This window comes from Brassica rapa, chromosome A05 (genome assembly GCF_000309985.2).
Source record: "Brassica rapa cultivar Chiifu-401-42 chromosome A05, CAAS_Brap_v3.01, whole genome shotgun sequence".
Lineage (NCBI taxonomy): Eukaryota > Viridiplantae > Streptophyta > Magnoliopsida > Brassicales > Brassicaceae > Brassica > Brassica rapa.
In genome coordinates, this window is record NC_024799.2 from 19,104,018 (window position 1) to 19,124,924 (window position 20,907).

General features: G+C 33.4%; 3 protein-coding genes and 1 long non-coding RNA gene across 8 annotated transcripts; 3 read left to right on the top strand and 1 right to left on the bottom strand.

Annotated features, from left to right (window-relative positions):
- Positions 1-44: 44 nt before the first annotated feature.
- Positions 45-1,601, bottom strand: LOC103869150 (UDP-glycosyltransferase 71B1-like). The gene has a single exon (XM_009147210.3). The coding sequence runs from the start codon at positions 1,539-1,541 to the stop codon at positions 105-107; it is 1,437 nt and encodes a 478-aa protein (XP_009145458.1). The 5' UTR covers positions 1,542-1,601; the 3' UTR covers positions 45-104.
- A 193-nt stretch (positions 1,602-1,794) lies between these two features.
- Positions 1,795-7,527, top strand: LOC103869249 (glutathione S-transferase T3-like). 5 transcript variants are annotated; one of them, XM_033291698.1, is made up of 5 exons: positions 1,795-1,920; positions 2,424-2,804; positions 2,878-2,930; positions 4,214-4,496; positions 4,950-7,527. In XM_033291698.1, exon 5 carries the CDS (start codon positions 4,952-4,954, stop codon positions 6,239-6,241), a length of 1,290 nt encoding a protein of 429 aa, XP_033147589.1. In that variant the 5' UTR covers positions 1,795-1,920; positions 2,424-2,804; positions 2,878-2,930; positions 4,214-4,496; positions 4,950-4,951; the 3' UTR covers positions 6,242-7,527. The 5 variants fall into 5 exon arrangements, with proteins under 5 accessions (XP_033147589.1, XP_033147590.1, XP_033147592.1 ...); XM_033291699.1 differs by having other exon boundaries at positions 2,878-4,104; positions 4,214-7,527; XM_033291701.1 differs by having other exon boundaries at positions 2,878-4,104; positions 4,214-7,012.
- Positions 7,528-8,814: 1,287 nt separating this feature from the next.
- LOC117134419 lies at positions 8,815-12,223 on the top strand. Its single transcript, XR_004458574.1, has 2 exons — positions 8,815-9,623; positions 10,165-12,223. It is a non-coding gene; the product is annotated as an uncharacterized LOC117134419 (long non-coding RNA).
- A 4,565-nt stretch (positions 12,224-16,788) lies between these two features.
- LOC103869151 (isocitrate lyase) lies at positions 16,789-20,562 on the top strand. Its single transcript, XM_009147211.3, has 5 exons — positions 16,789-16,934; positions 17,060-17,466; positions 18,111-18,713; positions 19,131-19,723; positions 20,141-20,562. The coding sequence occupies exons 1-5, from the start codon at positions 16,905-16,907 to the stop codon at positions 20,236-20,238; spliced, it is 1,731 nt and encodes a 576-aa protein (XP_009145459.2). The 5' UTR covers positions 16,789-16,904; the 3' UTR covers positions 20,239-20,562.
- Positions 20,563-20,907: the final 345 nt, after the last annotated feature.

A 20,907-nucleotide genomic window follows, 5' to 3' on the forward strand; every position in this document is an offset into this window, starting at 1 on the left:
TGAAAGTAAGAAGACCAGCTCCCTTATTTGCGAATAGCAGAAACAAAATTACAAGCCCAAGAGGGAAGAAACTTAACAAACACACACATTTAACATTGTCATTCTCAAGAAATATTTTCGATCACGTGTTGAACAAACTTCCGCATAGCATGCGTCGAAGATCCACCGTCCATTAGCGCCATATGGAACTGCTCGCTCATCTCCTCGACCCTCTTCCTAATCTCACCATCCTGCTCCATCACGCAGTTGATCCCTCTCTCAATTTCCTCAGCCGTCACCATCTCCGACTCCCCCAACAGATTATCTCTCCGGTAATCTTTACGTATCTCAGCCGCTACGCCAAGCTCTTCCACCATCCTAAACGCGTTAAACTGTTGCTCTGCGTAGATAGGCCACGCTGCCATCGGAACGCCAAACCAAAGGCTCTCGAGAATCGAGTTCCATCCGCAATGCGTCACAAAACCTCCTACGGCCGGATGCGCTAGCACGGTAACTTGTGGGGCCCATGTAATGATCTTTCCGACCTTCGCCGTCCGGTCAAGAAACCCTTGTGGAAGAACCGCATCCAAGTTTGTGAATTCCCCTGGAGGAGCTCCGGTCATAATCTTTTCCGCCGGAGCAGCGCAGCGGAGAGACCAGAGGAACCGATGGCCACTTCGCTCGAGCGCCACGGCCATTTCTGTCGCTTGTTTCTCACTGAAGCCTCCCATGCGTCCAAAGCAGAGGAACAACACTGATCTTGGAGGCTGCTCATCTAGCCACCGCAAAATCTCCCTCCTCTTCTCATCGCCGGAATCAGTTTTCAAGTCCAAAATGGGTCCCACCGCGTACAGGGGAGGTGTACCATTCCCGCCGGAGAAGAACTTCAACGCCTGAGGTTCGATCTCCGCAACCGAGTTTACCAAAATACCCTTTGTTCCCCTTAAAATCCTTGCTCGAAGCAAAAGATTCGGAAACCAATCTTTGCTTAACATCACAGATGGTAAGCAAGTGGCCGGGAGAGGTCGAGTCAGACTAGGAACGTCTAACTCGGCGTCGGAGTCTCTCAACTTGGTGACATCAAAGTGTTCTTGGTCGTGAAGGTGTTGAACATGGAACATTAGCCCGAGATACGAAGCATTAGACGTGAAGTAAGTATAAGCCGGGAGGCCAAACTCGTCCGCGACATCTATCATCGGCGTGCAGAAAAACTCAACCACCATGCCAGCGAGCCGCCGTGGCGATTCGGGATGTGTTGACACCTCGTGAGCGAGTTTTGAGACGGCCTTTCTGACATGCGGTTTCTGGCTCTCTATGTAGGACATGTATGTCTGATCTTGATCATCAGTCGATTGATCTCCGGCATGGAGGTGGTAGTAGCGGAGACGGCTTTCGGACTCAGGGTAGACGGAGGAGGTGTCACCGGGGGAGAAACGCTCAGGGATCACGACGAGGGTGACGAATAGACGGTCGTCGCTGTTGACTAGGACCTTTACCATCGCCGCCGTCGCTCGGACGTTGTTGATTCCCGGGGAAGGGATGAAGACAAGTTCGATTTTCATGTCGTTGACTTTTAGTTTCTGCTGTCGGAATCAATTATGGTTTCATATTTGTGCGCCTTCGTAAGAGCACCATTAGACCATGATTAGAGCATGCGCAACGGTGTGTTTTAGTGAGTCCTTAGCGCTAGATTATAGGGTAATTACATTAAAAATAAATGAAAAAAGGCAAATAAGCGAAGGATCAGTCCGTGTAGAAGGAACTTAAGGACTTAATCCTTAGGGCAGCTGGCACACTTTGATTGGGTCGGGTTGTGTTTGTGTTTCGTGGTCACGAAAAAAAAAATCATTCGACAGAAACGTAGAAAAAAAAAAACCTCTCGAAGAAACAGAAGGCGATTGTCGATCCATCTCGTTCCATCTTCTTCCGTCGAGTTCCAAGGTAAATCGAGAGGAATCTGTAGATTTATGGTATTAGATTAGGTTCCCTGTAGTTTTCCTGTCAATTTAGGGTTCGTTTTGATTTTTGAAATCGAATTGGGGATTTTCGTTTCAAGTTAGGGTTTCAAATGATTTGGGTTTTCAATCGATTTGTAGAGGTTTTGGTTAGTAGTTACGGTTCCAATACTGAAATAGGTTTGATTAACGATTTGCTTTTCTGCTTTTAACCAATGATCATCTGCTTCTGTCTGCTTTCAAACGATTAGTGAATCGATGAAGGGATCTTCCCTGATACGCGATCCCTTCGTCTGCTTTTCTGCTTTTACTCAAGGTTTTCTTTTCTTGTGAAACTTAAAAGACGATCCGTTGTGTGTTTACACGATCCTCCTCATCTATGCTTTGATAAATTTCTGTTTGGTTAGTCGTCTGATGAGGAATGCTCTGTGCTAGTTGTTGTTTCACTTTTGTTGTTGTATTTTGTGCTTACAAATTTTAAAATTTCAGGTTAAACAAACATGGGACAAAACTATAGCTACGCCCAGCCTTCCTCATCAGACGAGTATGACTTGACCTCACTTCTTGAAGCTGAAGCGGCTTTGTACGCTGAAGAAGCTGAGAGTAGCTACAACATTGGTGAGCCTGTTCAGTGCCCACCTCAGCCGTTTCAGTACTTATGCGGGGGACATACAAATGCGGAGGAGATGCGTGCCTTTGAGAGACAACTTAGTCTTCTCAAGGATCAAGTTCGTGAGAGTGACCAGAAGCTGGCTAAGCTCGAGAAGACCCTGTGTGATGAGTTATGCAAGAAGACATCATGGGTTACAATTCTTGGAGTTTCTCTTCTGCTGAGCCTTTTACTTTTAATAGCGGTGATAATTCTTGGAGGTTAGTTTCAATCCTTGTTTTTTTTTTTAAAGTTTATCTGTGGATTTTTTTAAAAAAAATTGATGTTTTTCAGGAACAGCTTCGAAGGATAGTAGAAGAGTATCTGACGTGGAGACTGTCTTTAAGGTTAGAAACATTTAAACTGAAGCTATTCCTCTGTTTTTTGCTTATCTGAAAAAAACATAACATTTATACTGAAACTCTTTATCTTAAATGCTTACCTTCCTTATTCAGATTTGATAGGATATTAAACGTTATCACACTGGTACTTGTTTACTTTCTGTGTTACTAGTAGAGAACTTATTAGATTTGATTGGTGGTAAATGCTAGTTTAGAGCTTTCTATCTGCCTAACTACTTAGTTTTGTTGGTGATAAATGCTAGTTTAGAGCTTTCTTTCTTCTAGCTGGCTTATTTAAGGGCTGTGTTGCTAATAGAGTAACACAGACAATTAGATAAAATGAATAACAGCAGTGGTTTCCGAAACCTACTGTATAGTCAATGTCCCATAGAACTTGATTCACCCGAACAAGTTTGGTTCGGTAGCCAACCACCTGAGCCTGTTGGGTCCGGTAGCCAAGCTCCTGTTGGCGAGTCTGGTGAGCCGGTTGTCGAGTCTGCTATCAAAGAGAGGAGGAAATGGTCCCAGCAAGAGGATTTAATACTGATTGGTGCTTGGCTCAACACAAGTAAAGATGCAGTTAAAAATACTGAGCAGAAAGCTGGTGCATTCTGGAAGAGGATCATCGACTACTACAATGCAAGCCCTCTTCTGGTGGGGACAATTCCGAGAGAGCTTACTCCAGCCAAGCAGCGGTGGGCTAGGATTAACGCAGATGTCTCCAAGTTCGTTGGTTGCTATGACCAGGCTATGAGGGAGCAGAAAAGCAGTGAAAACGATGATGATCTGATGAAAGCCGCACTAGACTACTACTTCAAGGATCAAGGCCACAAGTTCGGCATGGAACACGCCTGGAGGGAACTGAGGCATGACCAGAAATGGTGCTCATCATGTAAAGACAGTGGGAAAGATAAGCGCAAACATGTCTTGGAGGTTGATATAGACGAGGAAGAGGGCAGACCGGTCGGGGTCAAGGCAGCGAAAGCTGCTTCTAAGAAGAAGAAGAGTGGGAAAGAAGAGGAGTTGTCGCGTTTACAAACCATCATGGAGATTAAACAGAAACTATCTAACCAGAAACTTCTCGATCGTTTATTAGCCAAAAAAGTGCCATTAACTGAGATGGAAACATCACTTAAGCTCAAGCTAATGTCTGAAATGTTATGATGTTATTCTCTTTAAGGTAGATACTTGTCTGTGTGTTGCTTTGCGTAAATACTTGTCATTGTGTTGCTAAGTCACATGTCTTTTTGTTGATTTGCTAAGTCACTCACGGGTCTTTTATGTTTCAGGTTCCGCAGTAAAAGAGGAAGCAAGTCACGGGTGCCTTTGGAGTGGTGAAAGTCTTTTCTTCTGTAGCTCATGTGAAGCAAGTCACGGGAAGTCCTTTTTGTGCTATAAGTTTGTGTCTCGGTTTCTATCTTGCCATCACTTCTTCCTTCCTTTTTTTTCCCCGATTCTAATCTGGTCGCGAAGAAGTTGTTTTAGATTATTGTTGTTGTAACATTTGGCTACTACTCCAAGTTGTAAGTTTGGCTACAACTCTATCTTGCCATCACTACTATATTTAATCAGGTAACTTAATCCCTTGTGTTGTTATTTGTTTGTTTGTTGATGAAGTAACACTAATTATAACTGTTATATAATAATATGCATAATCATTGTAACCTGTTAAAAGAAATGATCATCACGCCTCATGAGTCCACTCCAACCAAAAGAAATGATCATCACGCCTCATAATCAAACGTTGATCTTCTTCTATATAATTAGTGTTCACCTTTTTTTTATAATAATGTTTCGATAGAATGTTATTTATGTCGTGAAGCAAATAATTATATCATTCATAGTGTTCACATACGAAAATGGTCATACTAAATTTAGCATTCATAATCAAACGCTGATCTTATGTCATTCATAGTGTTCACATACGAAAATGGTCATCTTAGGTTACGTTATAATTATCTAGATAATTTTAGATAATTAAAAAAAATGTGAGATTAACTTATAGATAATTTAATTATTTTCAAGATATGTCATCATCTTCATCCGATGAAGTCGATGAAAGATTGGACGAAATTTGTGAAGAATACGTAGAAGAAACATACAACGACATAGTGGAGACCCAAACCATACCGCAAAGGACACGTGCGTATGTAGAACGACACCGCGAAGGAGGACAAGACCAATTATGGAATGATTACTTCAGCGAAGATTCGACTTTCTCGACTCAATTATTCAGACGCTGTTTCCGCGTGAATAAGGAATTATTCTTGCGTCTTGTTCATGGCCTAGAAGCGTCCTTTCCATTCTTTCAGCAAAAAAGAGATGCAACCGGGAGGTGGAGTCTTACTGCACTACAAAAATGTACTGCAGCTATTCGTCTGCTCGCTTATGGGACCGCGGCTGACACCGTTGACGAATATCTCCGACTTGGTGAGACCACTGCACTTTCGTGTTTACATAATTTTACTGACGGAATAATACTGTTATTCGGAGAAGAGTATCTACGACGACCCACACCGGAGGATATTCAACGACTACTCGATATTGGAGAGAAACGAGGGTTTCCTGGGATGGTCGGGAGCATTGACTGTATGCATTGGGAGTGGAAAAATTGTCCAACAGCTTGGAAAGGACAATACGCCCGTGGATCAGGAAAACCGACAATTGTATTAGAGGCTGTAGCTTCCCAAGATCTTTGGATATGGCACGCCTTTTTTGGTCCTCCAGGTACCTTAAACGATATTAATGTCCTCGATCGGTCTCCTGTTTTTGATGATATTTTACAAGGTCGAGCTCCGAGGGTAAAGTACGTGGTCAACGGACACATGTATAAGTTGGGGTACTACCTCACAGACGGTATATATCCAAAATGGTCAACATTTATCCAATCTATCACCCTTCCTCAAACTCCTCAACAAGAGTTATTTGCTAAAGTTCAAGAAGCTACCCGAAAAGATGTGGAGCGGGCTTTTGGAGTATTGCAATCTCGATTTGCAATTGTGAGAAATCCGGTCAAAACATTGAACAAAGAAAAGATAGAGAAGATTATGCGAGCATGTATCATACTTCACAATATGATAGTCGAAGATGAACGGGATGGATACTCTCGTATTGATATATCTGAATTTGAAGAAGGAGACGTCATGAGAAGTTCACAGGTGGAATCCGAGTGGCCAACAAATCTGAATAATATCTTCCCCACTCGAAATGATCTTCGTGATAGGCAAACACATGAACGGTTGAAAACTGATTTAATTCAAAATATTTGGAATAAATTTGGTGAAGAAGATTATAAATTATTCTATCTTTATGTTTAATTATTGTATTTTTTTTTTAATTCCTTGATTATGTTTAATTATTGTATCTTTATGTTTAATTAATGTATCTTTATGTTTAATTAGTGTTTCTTGATTTCTTTATATTTATCATTGTATCTTTTTTTTCATGCAATTAATAAAATAAAAATTATTATTAAATTGTTTTGTGGGAAATTGTTTCTTTTTTTTCAGGACGAACCGGGGCAATGTCTTCTTTCTCATTTGACTACTGTTTTGTGGCTGAGGTCACTGCTTTTAATCTAAAAGAAGACAAACTTGTGAGTCAATTTAGTTAGTAAAATAAATAGTTTAATCTATTATGTGTCTTTACATTATTTGTTTGCAGTACCTTCCTGTGGGAGCTACGAGTTCTACTGCTTTGCATAAACAATGCAAAGAGACGATACTGGTGAACAAAGAGGGAAATTCATGGAATGTGAGTTTGCGATTTAGCGAATCAGGCGGCAAGTATTACATCACAAGAGGCTGGAGAAAGTTCTGTCTCGATAACAGATGCGAGATAGGAGACTTATTTGCGTTCAATGTGGTTGGAGATGGGAAAACTACTCCATTGATGTGTGTATGTCCGGAAAGAAAAGAGTGCTCTGAAATACTGAGCAAATACTTGAGCAGAACGAGTGGTGAGTCTTCATTAGGTGGTCATTCATGATCATGTTGGATTTTAATATTCAATCATCTTATAAACTCTTATGTGTAATCTTTATATTTAATCATGTTTTTATTTAGGAATTATTCTATCTTTATGTTTAATTATTGTTTTCATTCTTATAAAAATTATATTTCACTAAAAAAAATATATATATATATTTTTTTATTCCTAAGGATTCCAACTTCGGGTTCACCATTGTACACACATTTTTCACAAGAATCCTTAACTATTTAAAAAAAAAAATTGATTATTTGTTCCTAAGGACTCCACAATGGGTATCACCATTGTGGATGCTCTTAATGGAAAGTTCTTACTGTGGGATGAAAAATAAAAAATTTAAACAATAATAACCCCCATTAATCATGAAATTCTGATACATAGTTTCTCATAAAGATCTCTCCAATTAATTGTTGTAATTTGATTAGTTGATGATTTTTTATTTTTTATTTATTTAATTAAAGTTTTTAAAATGAAATTATTCATAGCATTACCTAATCTAATATATATTTCCAAACATACAATTAAGCATCTTAAATATAGATGAATTAACATAATTTATTTATAGAAATAATTAAATATCTAAATTACATTATATAAGTTGATAAGATACATATAATACATGTGATGCTATAGAAATAATTATAAAAATGGTTTTTATCATGTTTATATTAGTAGTGAATAAAATAAATCATAAATTTTAGAAAACTAATTAATCTAAACTTAATAATATTAATTAAATTCACTCATTCACTATATATATATAGTATAAAAATGTGTCAAATGAACGCAAAACAGTCAAATATATAATTCTAAAAAATTTCAATCATTTTCCAATAACAATGCGATACCATATATGCGTTATCACTTTTAGAAATGATTAAACTATTTTTATATTTTAAAAAATAAAAATTATATGGTAAGTTATTTAAATGTATATTAATTAAGAAAAAGTTTATTTAATATAGAAATATGAATAAACATTATTATATGGTAAGTCATTTAAAATTATATTATTTGGTAATTCATTTAATTTATTATATGGTAAGTCATTTAGTTATATTAATCAAAGTATTTTTCACAGGATGTTTTTAGAGTTAATCTATTCTATTAAAAGGGAAGCAGTCTTGATAAATCTACTTATAAAAGTTGTTTGGACTATTTCATTAGACTTAATTTTTATTGGTCTTACCTTATATATTTGTACAATATATTAGTCAATACTATATATTTAACCGATTTTTATTCCTTCCTCTAACAAGATGTGTGATATTAATTATTAATATCATTAGTTTGTTACCGAAATTAGAGGGAATCAAATTATGGAGATTTTCCTAAAATGTTAAAGTCAAAAGGAATCGGATTATGGGAATCAAATTAATATCGTCAGTTTGTTGCACCCTTCTGTGCATTCCCATGATCCCATCTATGCAGCATGTCCATATGTGTTATTTTATTGTTTATTGTTTATAATTCTTGATTAAAATGAACTAAATATTTAATTTAGTACAATATATATACAGTAGAACTTCTATAAACTAATACTCGATAGATTAATAATCTCTATAAATTAATAAATTTTGTCGGTTCCAACTTGAATCCAACTTGAATCGGTTCAAAATTTGACGTAAATCGATAAAATAATAAAATAATATTTTTTTTGAATATTCTATTTAAATATAAGATCCCATTAAAATTATAAATTAATAATTTATATGTATACATATTTTATATAAGTAAGAACCTATTATTATATTATTTGTTTTATATTCACAATGAAATTATCTTTATATTTTCTTAACACTTAATATATTTTTGATGAGATTTAGTAATATTATATTTAAAATCACATTTAAGTTCTATGCAATATATATTATTATACACACTAAATAATATAATAAAGTTAATATTTTTATTTGTAACACAATAATAAAGTTAATATAAATGTCAAATTTCAAAAAAAAAAATTAATGTCTATACACTAAAATCAAATATTTTTCTTTTCTTAGAATAATTATATCTTAAAATAAAAAATCTAAATAAGAAACATTTATAAATTAATAAAATTTCAAAGTTCCAACATTATTAATTTATAGAGGTTTTACTGTATATATATATATAATCTTTCCATGATGAGGAAAGATGGACGTCTAATAATACAATTATCCATCAACTAAAAACATGGTTCAGAATCTTATTTTAAAATTATTATTATTATTATTATTATTCGTTTTATATAAAACACTTATTCTATAAATTAACTTTATGCTCAGGATCTACAATATTTATATATATTGTATCATTAAACATATTGTACTATATCATTTTACATTATATAGTTTCAAATATTTACAAACTCAAATTTAATAAAAATAGTTTGGCAAATCATATGTTAAAAATATATATATATATATATATATATATTACATCAACTTAATCTTTATAAAAATTATTATAATAAAAATAATTATTAAGAAAGTTTAAAAACTATTGAAAACATACAAATATGTTCTATTGAGTTAGCTAAAAAATTCTACTAAGTAAATCTTAATCCATATCAATTTAACAAATGTAACTCTTATAAAATAAACAAGATATAGTGAGAGAGTAGGTCTGGGTATTCAGATATTCGGGTCAACTGCTTTTAATCTGGATTCTTTGGATCATAAACATTTAGACACAATAAATATTTGAATTCTTTTAATTAGGGTTTAGGTTGGTTCCTAATGGCAACATTTAGGTTGAATTCTTTTAAACATTTAGACACAGGAAGATGGTGCTTCACAGATGGTTCATGGAAAGATAAGCATCTATTTTCAGGGCAAGGTTGGCTCAGTACATTACCAGGGTATGATGGTTTACTAGGGGCAAGGAATGTAAGGGCATGTATTTCACCGCTTCATTCGGAGATGGAGGCATTAATTTGGGCAATGGAATGCATGAGAAATTTAAGACAGTTTCAGGTTACGTTTGCAACGGATTGTTCTCAATTGGTGAAGATGTTTTCGGAACCAGAAGAATGGCCAGCATTTGAAAGCTACCTGGAAGATATTAAGCTTTTGAGAAGAAGTTTCGTCAACTCAGATATTGTTCATGTACCTAGAGCGGAGAACATAAGGGCGGATAGTTTGGCACGTAGTGCTCGGCAACAACCGTCTTTCGTCGTACACATGGATTCAGAGTTACCACTTTGGTTTACAGAGTCTATATGAGTCTGTGAATGTTTTTTGCTGTCAAAAAAAAAAAAAGGGTTTAGGTTGGTTCCATGTCCGGGTCGGTTCGGAATAATAATTCAAATACATGTAACAGACATGTAATATTTGGGTACATATCAGGTTTAGGTTGGTTCATATATTAAGATCTGAAAAGATTAGAAATACCTGAATTAACCTTAAAATAATCTGAAACTTGAAAAATAACCAAAAACTCAACAAATACCCAAAATATATTCAGATACTCGAAAAAGATCTGAAATGCTTCCCGAAATATAACCCATAAAACCAAAAATGCCAAAAATATATTTTAAATTTTTTTACATGAAATCTAAAAGTATAACTGAAAACTTAACTAAAAAAAAAAAGAATATCTGTAATATCGAAAACATATCCCAAATACACAAATATACCTAATATACACACAACATTTCATGTACGTTGGGTATCAGACCGGGTTTTGGGTAGGATCCGTCCGAACCAAGATCTACTGGTCCAAAAAATACCCAATATGTACATTTCCCTAGACTCGGACACGATCGTTTTTTAGATTCGAGTAAATGTCTAGGTTTAAGAAAGATAATTATATAAAAATGTACATAAAAAATCTCAAATAAACTAATTCATAAATTATATAATTTTGAACAAATTCACTTCTTCAATATTATACAATTTTGTTACATAATAATATACAACAACCACAAAATACTAATTCGTGTCAAATTTTGTCTATAATTAAAAAAATCACGCTTCGAGTATAATCCAAAAACCCCCCGCGTTTTCGAAGCGCGGGTCAAAATCTACTACTTTATTAATTTAGTTCATATAGCTTGGATTATAATAAAATTAGCATGCTTATTTTTAATAGAAAAAAGAGCAGACATAAATAAAAGAACAAGAAAGAAGAATAATAAAATATGTTTGTTGTGTTCTTGGTATTTTTATATTTTTATGTATTTAATTTTTATTTGTTTGTCGAGGTACATGTAAATTTTTTTATCACTATAAATGTAAACTAATTAATTTTATGTGTTTTTAAAATGTTAAAATAAATTTAGTAAGGAAGTTCAATAAAAATGACCATCTCTACAATTGTTAAAGTCAAAGATGGAAAATATAATGTAAATTAAAAGTAAGAGAAAAATATTTAAAAATTAATGAAATGTATTTTTTACGCTATAATAAACTTTTAAAATGTACGATAATAAAATTTTAACAAAATTTATACAAATAAAAACATTTTATTTCATATAATATTGGATCTTACATTAATATTAAGTATATATGCCTCAAATAACGACATTTGGTTATTTAAAAATTGAAATATTATTTTTTCTTATTAGTTAATCAGATTTAAATAATATTTGTATGTTTTAATTTAATTTAAAATAAATTAAAACAATAATTTTAAAAGATATGTAAACTATGATTAGTTTTAATTAAAAACATTTGGTTGAATATGAGTTAGTGTTTGATAAAATAGTGTGATGATCAGGGATAATTTAAGGAAGAATTTGTTTGCTTAACCCATTTGAGTTTTATATTAAACACTAAATTAAAAAAAAATGCTTGAAAAGTGTGATTTGGAACAAATTATGAGAAAAATTGCTTAAACTACTATTTTCCTAATACATGTTTTTATGTTTACCTTAACCAAATTTATCCTTAATTTTAAGGAGATAAATCCTACTATATATTAACTGAGAAGCCACTTAATTGACTTTTGATTATGCTCCTTTAACAGGTTAAGTTTTAAAAAAATAGTTATAATTTGATGGGTTGTTAACATTTATTAGTTAAAATTTTAATTAGATCTAAAAATAAAAGGTAACTCTAGAACTAATTGATACAAATTACCAAATAACAAAAATGATATTACAAATAATGATTTATGATAACTAATTGTAGAATTAGAGAAATGATATATATGTTTTATCAATTTCTTTATTTTTATCAATTAATTATATATAATAAAATAAAATACTTTTGCATTTTTTATAGAAATAAATTTAATGGTTATATATTATTATATAAAAGAATTATATTTGTAGGTAAGGAATTATTATAAATTTTATGTTTTTAAAGCCCACACAAAGCCATTTACAAAAGATCTTTCATGGTAAAAGCATGTGATCATTGTATTGGTCATATTGGAGTTACACAAAAAAATCACTCTTTTTTTTCTCTTGAGAGCTAGAGTATTTTCGGTTTTTCATGTGCTAAACTAAAATATAAAGTAATTCTACAACCAATTATCTGAATTAATTATAATATTATTTTCTGTAAGAGAAAGATTTTTAATGACTAAGGTTTATGGTTTTGAGCTATTTTAAATCTCATATATCTTCTAAAAATATATATTGAATTTTTTTATTATCCAAATATCTTATATATTAAAACAGAAGTCACAACCTTGATTCATGTGTGATTTTTTTAAAAATGGACCTAATGGACCTATTCATAGAAATTCATACTATATTTTAATTCAGACTAATAATAAATATAATTTTTAAAATATTTTAATCATAGTATCTTTTGATATCTTTTCATTTTAAATATAAATATATTTACTTTAAAATTCTAACAAATCTGTTAAAAAGATTTTTACAAGGTCTTTATTTTCGATATTATATTTAAATATTTTCACTAATTTCGAAATTAGTTTAAAATATTATTATACATTAATATATTCAGTTATATAAAATAAAAAATAAAAAAATCTATAATATTTTAGTTATTATATAATCATAATCAATCATATTAAATTAAAATTATTATATTGAGCTAAATATAATAAAATTGTATTAAATTTATATATTTATATATTTTATTTTCGTAATTATAAAATATTTATGTTCAAAAATAAAATCTAATATGTTGGTAAGATGGGTTAACATTATCAAACTATATAATACATGTATAAAAATTAACATGTATTTCTTTAAAGTTAATAATATAAAATCTTTGTAACTACTTTAATCATAATATATTTTCATTTTAAATATAATATATATTTATATATTATATTTTAAAAATTCTAATAAATCTGTGCAATATTTAAACAATAACTTAATGTATTTTAAGTTATCGTTTATAAATGAAAATAAATAAATTATATCATATTTTGTCTACTTTTATATTCATGATCATGTTAAAATATAATTATTATATTAAAATAGATATGATAAAATTATATTCAATTGATAAATTTATAAATTTTATTTTCATAAATATAAACTATTTATTTAAAATATAATATGATGATAGAACGGCTTAAAATTAACAAACTATATAATACATGTATAAAAATTAACATATCTTACACTTTTATATATACAATAATAAATTATCTAAAATGAATAAGCATAAAAATATTGGTAAAAATAAATTCAGATTTGAAATACGGGTCAGAATTTAGCATAAATTAAATACAAAATATTTTTTAAATATATTTTCTTATGAATATATTAATTTGCTTAATAACTAAATGCAAATACAATAAAATAAATATATAATAAGAAGTGGCAAATACATAAGGTTTAAATAATTAATTAATTATAACATGTAAATTATAAAATTATTGTATTTGAAATAGTTATATAAATATTTAAGTACATGATTAACATTAAAAATATATACCACTTATGTTCTAAAACAATAATTTATGTATAGAAAAGTGAAAACAAACACCCGTGCGGTTGCACGGGTCAAAATCTAGTTTGAAATTAAAATTAAAATTAAAATTTTAAATTTCTAATTATTATTCAAAAATTATAACAGTGTAAAAATAATATATATATTTTTATATAATATAACTACCTGTAAAATTGCAGGCAAACACTTAGTTATTGTATAATTGATCTAAAGTGATTTTGTTAATCAATTAAAATTTAAAGTGAAAGGTAGAAGTGCAGTAATAAAAAATTGACAACTGGCCATTAGTCTCTTTAAATCATGTAGAAAGTCTCTGCAAGAACAATCGATTCTCTTCTTTTTCCATTCCTCTCTCCTCGTATTTCTTTTTTTATTTATATTTGTAGAGAGAAATCATTGTTAAAATGATTGTACTCTAAGAGCATGTTTAATCGGGAGTTCTTAACGGGGTTTTTTAGTGGAATATAAGAACCTCTCACTAAGAACTTCCATTAAACATGCTAAGAGCACCATCAATGCAGTGTTTGATGGAGTGTTTCTTAGTGGAACCCACCAGAAGAAAAAAAACGGAGTGCTTAAAACGTTTGATTAGGTGTTGCTGCTTGAGCTGTTTTGCAGGTCATACTGATACGTGGCGGCCCGTGATTAGTTCAGTTTTTTTTCTTAAACAAACAAAAAACCAAAAAAAAAAAAAATTTAAGCACTCAACTTGGGGTGATAGGGTTAATGGTGGTCTAAGCTTCTAGTCTTTGCGATCATTCAATAAGCCCATTGGGTCCCAATCGTTGTCTAAGTTGCCTTTAAGTTTGAAGCCCATTGGCCGATTTTTATTCTAGTTATTTTTTGTCCACCACTCGTTGCTTCATGGCCCTAACTTTTGGTCGCTGGATGACTATCTTTTTTCTCTATGTTTCATATTGCTAGTTGCATTGATAAGATATTATCTTGAGCAGGCAAGTAGACAACTGTTTTGATCCTCCAGAAAAAAGTAAAGAAAAGGCAGCAACACAAAAAGATTATATAACAATTCCAAAAGATAGATGCCTAAAATAAAAGTCTATAAGCACATCTATTAATAAAATTTCAAAGTAACTGAAATGTATTCGTAATTTCGTGAAGCATTCGAACATGTATGTTATATTGATACATGTGTTGGCTTGAGGTTCATCGAATGGCTAAATCCGAATGTGTTAATTGAGCTAATATCATTGAGAGAGTTCTAATCCTAAAAGCCCATCCTGTGGCACACCTTCCAATGTGCAAGTTACAATATAAAATCTGTTGTCATTATATAATTCGATTTTCCCTTGAGAAAATAATTTATCTGTTAATAGTGACGTAGTCCCCGCCGCGACCAAGTAGCGTCCTGATTTCATCAACGACCGGTGATAAGTACTTAAATCGCTCTAACATATTACTTCCTCCCATATAAAACATATCCGATCTGATAGTTAAAATACCAATATTTATAAATTATAAGCAAAACATCATATTTATAAATTATAAGTAAAACATCCCAGTTTTGTTACAAATACTCGAGTCTGGTTTAAGTTAAGATCAGAATTCCCGGTTTCTATTTGTTTTTTTTTAATAATTTTTTTTCAGTAACCCGTTTCGTTTAAGTCAAGTCAAACTGTATAATTAGTCCTATTATTTTTATAAGCAAATACCAGAAAATGCCAACATCCAAATTGGAAAGATAGGATTGCCAAGTCGCATGCAATGTGCAAATCCATTCAAAGCAAGATAGGGTTTATCTTTTTTCCTCGGGAAACATAACTATTTGTTTTGAAACTTTTTTCCCACGTTAAAGGTACGGTTTTAAAAAGTTTACCCATTTATACAATAAGTACCAGTATTTTTTTTTGGTAAAAAATAAGTACCAGTATTGACAAAGAAAAAGAACCCAAATAGCACTTAGAAAAATTTAACCGAATGAGAATGTTTAGTTCATATCTACAAACATCAATATCGAATTTATTGAGACCTAGCAGCAGGAATTAGCAATGGCTAGTCCAGATAGTGTATGGATCAAAGAGATTGAACCTGGATTTCACAAAGATGTAATATAATGTGTTTTATACGAAAAAAGGAAGATATTTTTCTGTTTCGATTTTGGAACTAACTTAAAAATCACCCCCAAAGAATTAAGTATTTTCTACAAAAAACAGTCTGTATGTTAATTAGCATGCTAATGACCATTAGTATTGGATTTTTTTTTCTTTTTTGTCAACGACCATTATTGGATTTAATCTTACGTAGTTCTTTTGTTAAGAAAAAGGAAAAAAAGGAAGACAGGATATGTAATTAATGTGCAATAACTAATTAATGTTCAGTAAGTACGGTACGACAGCTGAAATGTATAATTTACCAAAACTAATAAATGTGTTAGTAAAAGCCTATAATGATGTTGCTCATCTATCATGTCTTGGTAATGACCATGATCAATAGTTACATTCCTAGTTACATTATGGTAAAACTGATCTACATTTTGCAAGTTTATTAATCAAAAACGTGTGAGGTTGGTAAGACGACACGTTTGAAACAATTGTGCATGTATAGAATTCTCTGGAAGACTAATATAACGTAAGAAATTTTTGTTCTTTGTTAGTTAATTACACCCACTTTGCCGACAGATATACTCTTCCGGATGAAGTTTGTGATTATTGCTTAACTGATTATTAGATCATATGGCAACAAGATCTTAGGCAATGCATACTTACATGGACCAGCACATATATCTCGTAACTGTATCCTAAATCCTTGTGCAACTCTGGTTCGCACCAAACTATATACACCTCAGATTTGTTTTCTAGAATGAGATCAACAGAAAGAGACGATAAAGGATGTCTAATGATAATTCGGTTCTGCCATAGTTCACTCGTACGTGTCACAATTATTCAAGTTTTGAGAAAACAAAAATTAAAGCCAACTAGAGAAAGACATATACACCAGCACAAGTAACTTTTTCAGTAAAATAGTTTTAAATACTTTATTTTAAATTTTTTTTTTAATTCAGAAACTAGTATATAAGGGGAAGAAAGGAAAGAAGAGCAACATGCTTGAAGTTTCTCTAGTTTCATAAGTCCTTAGAAAGAAAAATCATTTCCAATTCATAAAATTTGAAGCCATGGCTGCATCTTTCTCTGTCCCCTCTATGGTATAGCAGCATTAAATCACCTCATCAATGTTCCGATAAGATATTTTTAGTTATTTAATTATGTAGGTTAACAACATTGGCTAAGTCCATTACTAAATAAAATTAATATGCGAATGATATATCAGATCATGGAAGAGGAAGGGAGATTTGAGGCGGAAGTTGCGGAAGTGCAGACTTGGTGGAGCTCAGAGAGGTTCAAGCTAACAAGGCGTCCTTACACGGCCCGTGACGTGGTGGCTCTACGTGGCCATCTCAAGCAAGGTTATGCTTCGAACGAGATGGCTAAGAAGCTGTGGAGAACGCTCAAGAGTCACCAAGCCAACGGCACGGCGTCTCGCACGTTTGGTGCCTTGGACCCTGTTCAGGTGACAATGATGGCTAAACATTTAGACACCATTTATGTCTCTGGTTGGCAGTGCTCGTCTACTCACACCTCCACTAACGAGCCTGGTCCGGATCTTGCTGACTATCCATACGATACCGTTCCTAACAAGGTCGAACATCTCTTCTTCGCTCAGCAGTACCATGACAGGTAATTTTGGTTACTAATAAAATATTGTGTTGTAATTTTACTATGGCTGATGGTATATAAGTTTCTTCACTGCTACAACCTTGATATTGGCTGCATGCTATGGGAGTAAGTTCTGAACGTAGAAAATAGCGTGAAAATTTTCTCTCTGTTAGGTTAATGTAGTGTGAACTCTGGTCGCGGATAGCTCGTGTCAAAAATAGTTAAGTAATTATATTTTATGGCTTTCGGTGTCTTGGTTATGAAATTGCTTCTTTCGAGGATTTACGTTGCCACGTCTTACGATAATTTGATCGTCTGTCAAACTATAGTTTATACACGTTCTAGTTGAGATCAAATTTACAACGTGAATTCTTGGAAATAACATGATAGAATACTTATTTTCTTCGGTCAGGAAATATTAAATTTGGACCAATCGGCCTATTTAGCATTCAAAAATATATTAAGAGACCATTAGCGAAATCAGTTATGGATAGTGTGAAGTGTTTTGATCGTTAGATTTGTAACGTTGCATGCAGCCTGTTTTAATCCCAAAAGTACATTTTTAGACCGTTAAATCCAATGGCTAGTGTTAGACATTTAGTTGTGTTTTATTAACACTAGGATAATAATTATCTAATTACAGCATCGATATGTCTCTCTCGCAGAAAACAGAGGGAGGCGAGAATGAGCATGAGCAGAGAAGAAAGAGCAAAAACTCCGTTTGTGGACTACTTGAAGCCCATCATCGCCGACGGAGACACCGGTTTCGGTGGCACTACCGCCACCGTCAAACTCTGTAAGCTCTTCGTCGAGAGAGGCGCAGCTGGGGTCCACATCGAGGACCAGTCCTCCGTCACCAAGAAGTGTGGCCACATGGCCGGAAAAGTCCTCGTGGCGGTAAGTGAACACATTAACCGCCTTGTCGCGGCTCGGCTCCAGTTCGATGTGATGGGCACAGAGACCGTTCTGGTCGCTAGAACGGATGCGGTGGCGGCTACTTTGATCCAGTCGAACATTGACTCGAGGGACCATCAGTTCATCCTCGGTGTCACTAACCCGAGCCTTAGAGGCAAGAGTTTGTCCTCGCTTCTGGCCGAGGGAATGGCTGTAGGCAAGAACGGTCCAGCGTTGCAAGCGATTGAGGATCAATGGCTTAGCTCAGCTCGTCTCATGACTTTCTCGGACGCTGTCGTGGAGGCTCTGAAGCGCATGAACCTAAGTGAGAATGAGAAGAGCCGGAGAGTGAACGAGTGGCTAAACCATGCAAGGTAATGAATAAGAATTTTAGTAGTACATCCGAAAATATCATATATCTTTGGTTAACTGTTTTATAGACTTCTAGTTTGAACCTATTTATCAAAACTAACAATTTTACCCAAATTAAGAATTTGGTTTTGTGTAGGTTCTAGTTATGATAGTCAAATAATGAAGCGGTAGTATTTAATCTCAAATACAAAATTTTGTTAGATTTTAGTTTACCAACGAAATAATTATTTTGGTGTGCTAGTTGCATTGAAGTGTTGTTTTATTTTAGCACTAACTGTTAGGTTCTTTACAAACAATATTCGTATATAATGGGCAAATCTTATTCCTATTTATAAAGAAACTTTACAATATTGATGTTTATCAAAAAGCATTACAGTCATACACAAGCTAATGAAAATGAAACCCATTGGACTAATCAGGTACGAGAACTGCCTGTCAAACGAGCAAGGCCGAGAATTAGCAGCAAAACTCGGTGTGACTGATCTTTTCTGGGACTGGGACCTGCCCAGAACCAGAGAAGGATTCTACCGGTTCCAAGGCTCGGTCACAGCAGCCGTGGTCCGTGGCTGGGCCTTTGCACAGATAGCTGATCTCATCTGGATGGAAACCGCAAGCCCTGACCTCAACGAATGCACCCAATTCGCAGAAGGAGTCAAGTCCAAGACACCAGAGGTAATGCTCGCCTACAACCTCTCCCCGTCCTTCAACTGGGACGCCTCTGGCATGACGGATCAGCAGATGATGGAGTTCATTCCGCGGATCGCTAGGCTCGGTTATTGCTGGCAGTTCATAACCCTTGCGGGTTTCCATGCGGATGCTCTTGTGGTCGATACGTTCGCAAAGGATTACGCGAGGAGAGGGATGCTGGCTTATGTCGAGAGGATACAGAGAGAAGAGAGGAGCAATGGGGTTGACACATTGGCTCATCAGAAATGGTCAGGTGCTAATTACTATGATCGTTATCTTAAGACCGTCCAAGGTGGAATCTCCTCCACTGCAGCCATGGGCAAAGGTAATATTACTTTTTTTGTTTAATTTGCTCACACACTTTATAATAAATAAGTTATTTGTGATGGGAAATAGTTATTTATAGTACGGGGAATTTTCACACAAATAGTTTTTGGATTCAGTCTTAAGATCTTCCACTTCTTAGGATAAATAAAAGATGCTTACACATGTTACATATTTTTAGATCAACCAATCATAATAATTCAGTTGTTGAAGATTCGTCCGGTTGGTCGAGACAAGTGATCTCTTCTATTGAAAATATATAATAGTCACTGTAGATACTTAAAATGCCTTGATTAGTAAGAAAAAATCTGACTTTTACATAACAGTATGCATGCAGTTACCGTTCGCTCGTTTCATTATGCATCCAAGTATAAGCTCTTTTTTTCATTTCCTCAAATGATGTGTGTTTGGCATGTAGGTGTTACTGAGGAACAATTCAAAGAGACCTGGACGAGGCCGGGAGCTGCTGGAATGGGCGAAGGGACTAGCCTTGTGGTGGCCAAGTCCAGAATGTAAGACAGACGTTCATTGCGGCGGAGCGGCCAAGGCGGTTCGGCATCTTCGCAGAAAAACTTGGAAACCACCTTATCTTTATTATATCTTTACTCGAGTAAAAGAAAAAGACAGATAATATATGTATCTTCGTTATTGTGTTCGCTTTCTTCTGCCTAATAATTGGGTTGAAAAGTTTGGGGCAATATTTACGGGGTTTGCTTCTTTGTATGGATATTTGGAATTTGGAATTTGGAATTTGGAATTTGGTGTTTTTGGCTTTCATTACAAAACGATTTCATATTATTATATTTGCTGTTCTGATTCGCTATAAAACCAGATGAGGAATGTTTCAGCACTCTAAGAACGTGATTAATTGAAGTTTTTAAAATGAAATTTTTAGCGGAATATACAAATCCGTCTCTTAATTTTTAACTAAAAAAACTAATAATCGGTTCTTAAATATCTTATTTAAGAGCCAGTTTTTAGTTTTTTTAGTTAAAAGTTAAAAGACAGATTTTTATATTTAGCTAAAAACTCTATCCTAAAAACCTCCCAGTAATCATGTTCTAAAAGGTACAACCATTTTTTTTTGGTCAAACCGGATAGTTTAATTACCACAATGTGAAAACTACATACCGATACGTACTTTTGGCTCTCAAAGTCAAATAGGGGCATAGTAATTAATGGCTC

Bases quoted from the DNA above. Each gene is read 5' to 3' on its own strand.
- LOC103869150 (XM_009147210.3), bottom strand. From the start codon at position 1,541: ATGAAAATCGAACTTGTCTTCATCCCTTCCCCGGGAATCAACAACGTC.
- LOC103869249 (XM_033291699.1), top strand. From the start codon at position 4,952: ATGTCATCATCTTCATCCGATGAAGTCGATGAAAGATTGGACGAAATT.
- LOC103869151 (XM_009147211.3), top strand. From the start codon at position 16,905: ATGGCTGCATCTTTCTCTGTCCCCTCTATG. The intron at 18,714-19,130 runs GTAATGAATAAG...TGGACTAATCAG, and splicing joins GAGTGGCTAAACCATGCAAG to GTACGAGAACTGCCTGTCAA. The intron at 19,724-20,140 runs GTAATATTACTT...TTTGGCATGTAG, and splicing joins CACTGCAGCCATGGGCAAAG to GTGTTACTGAGGAACAATTC.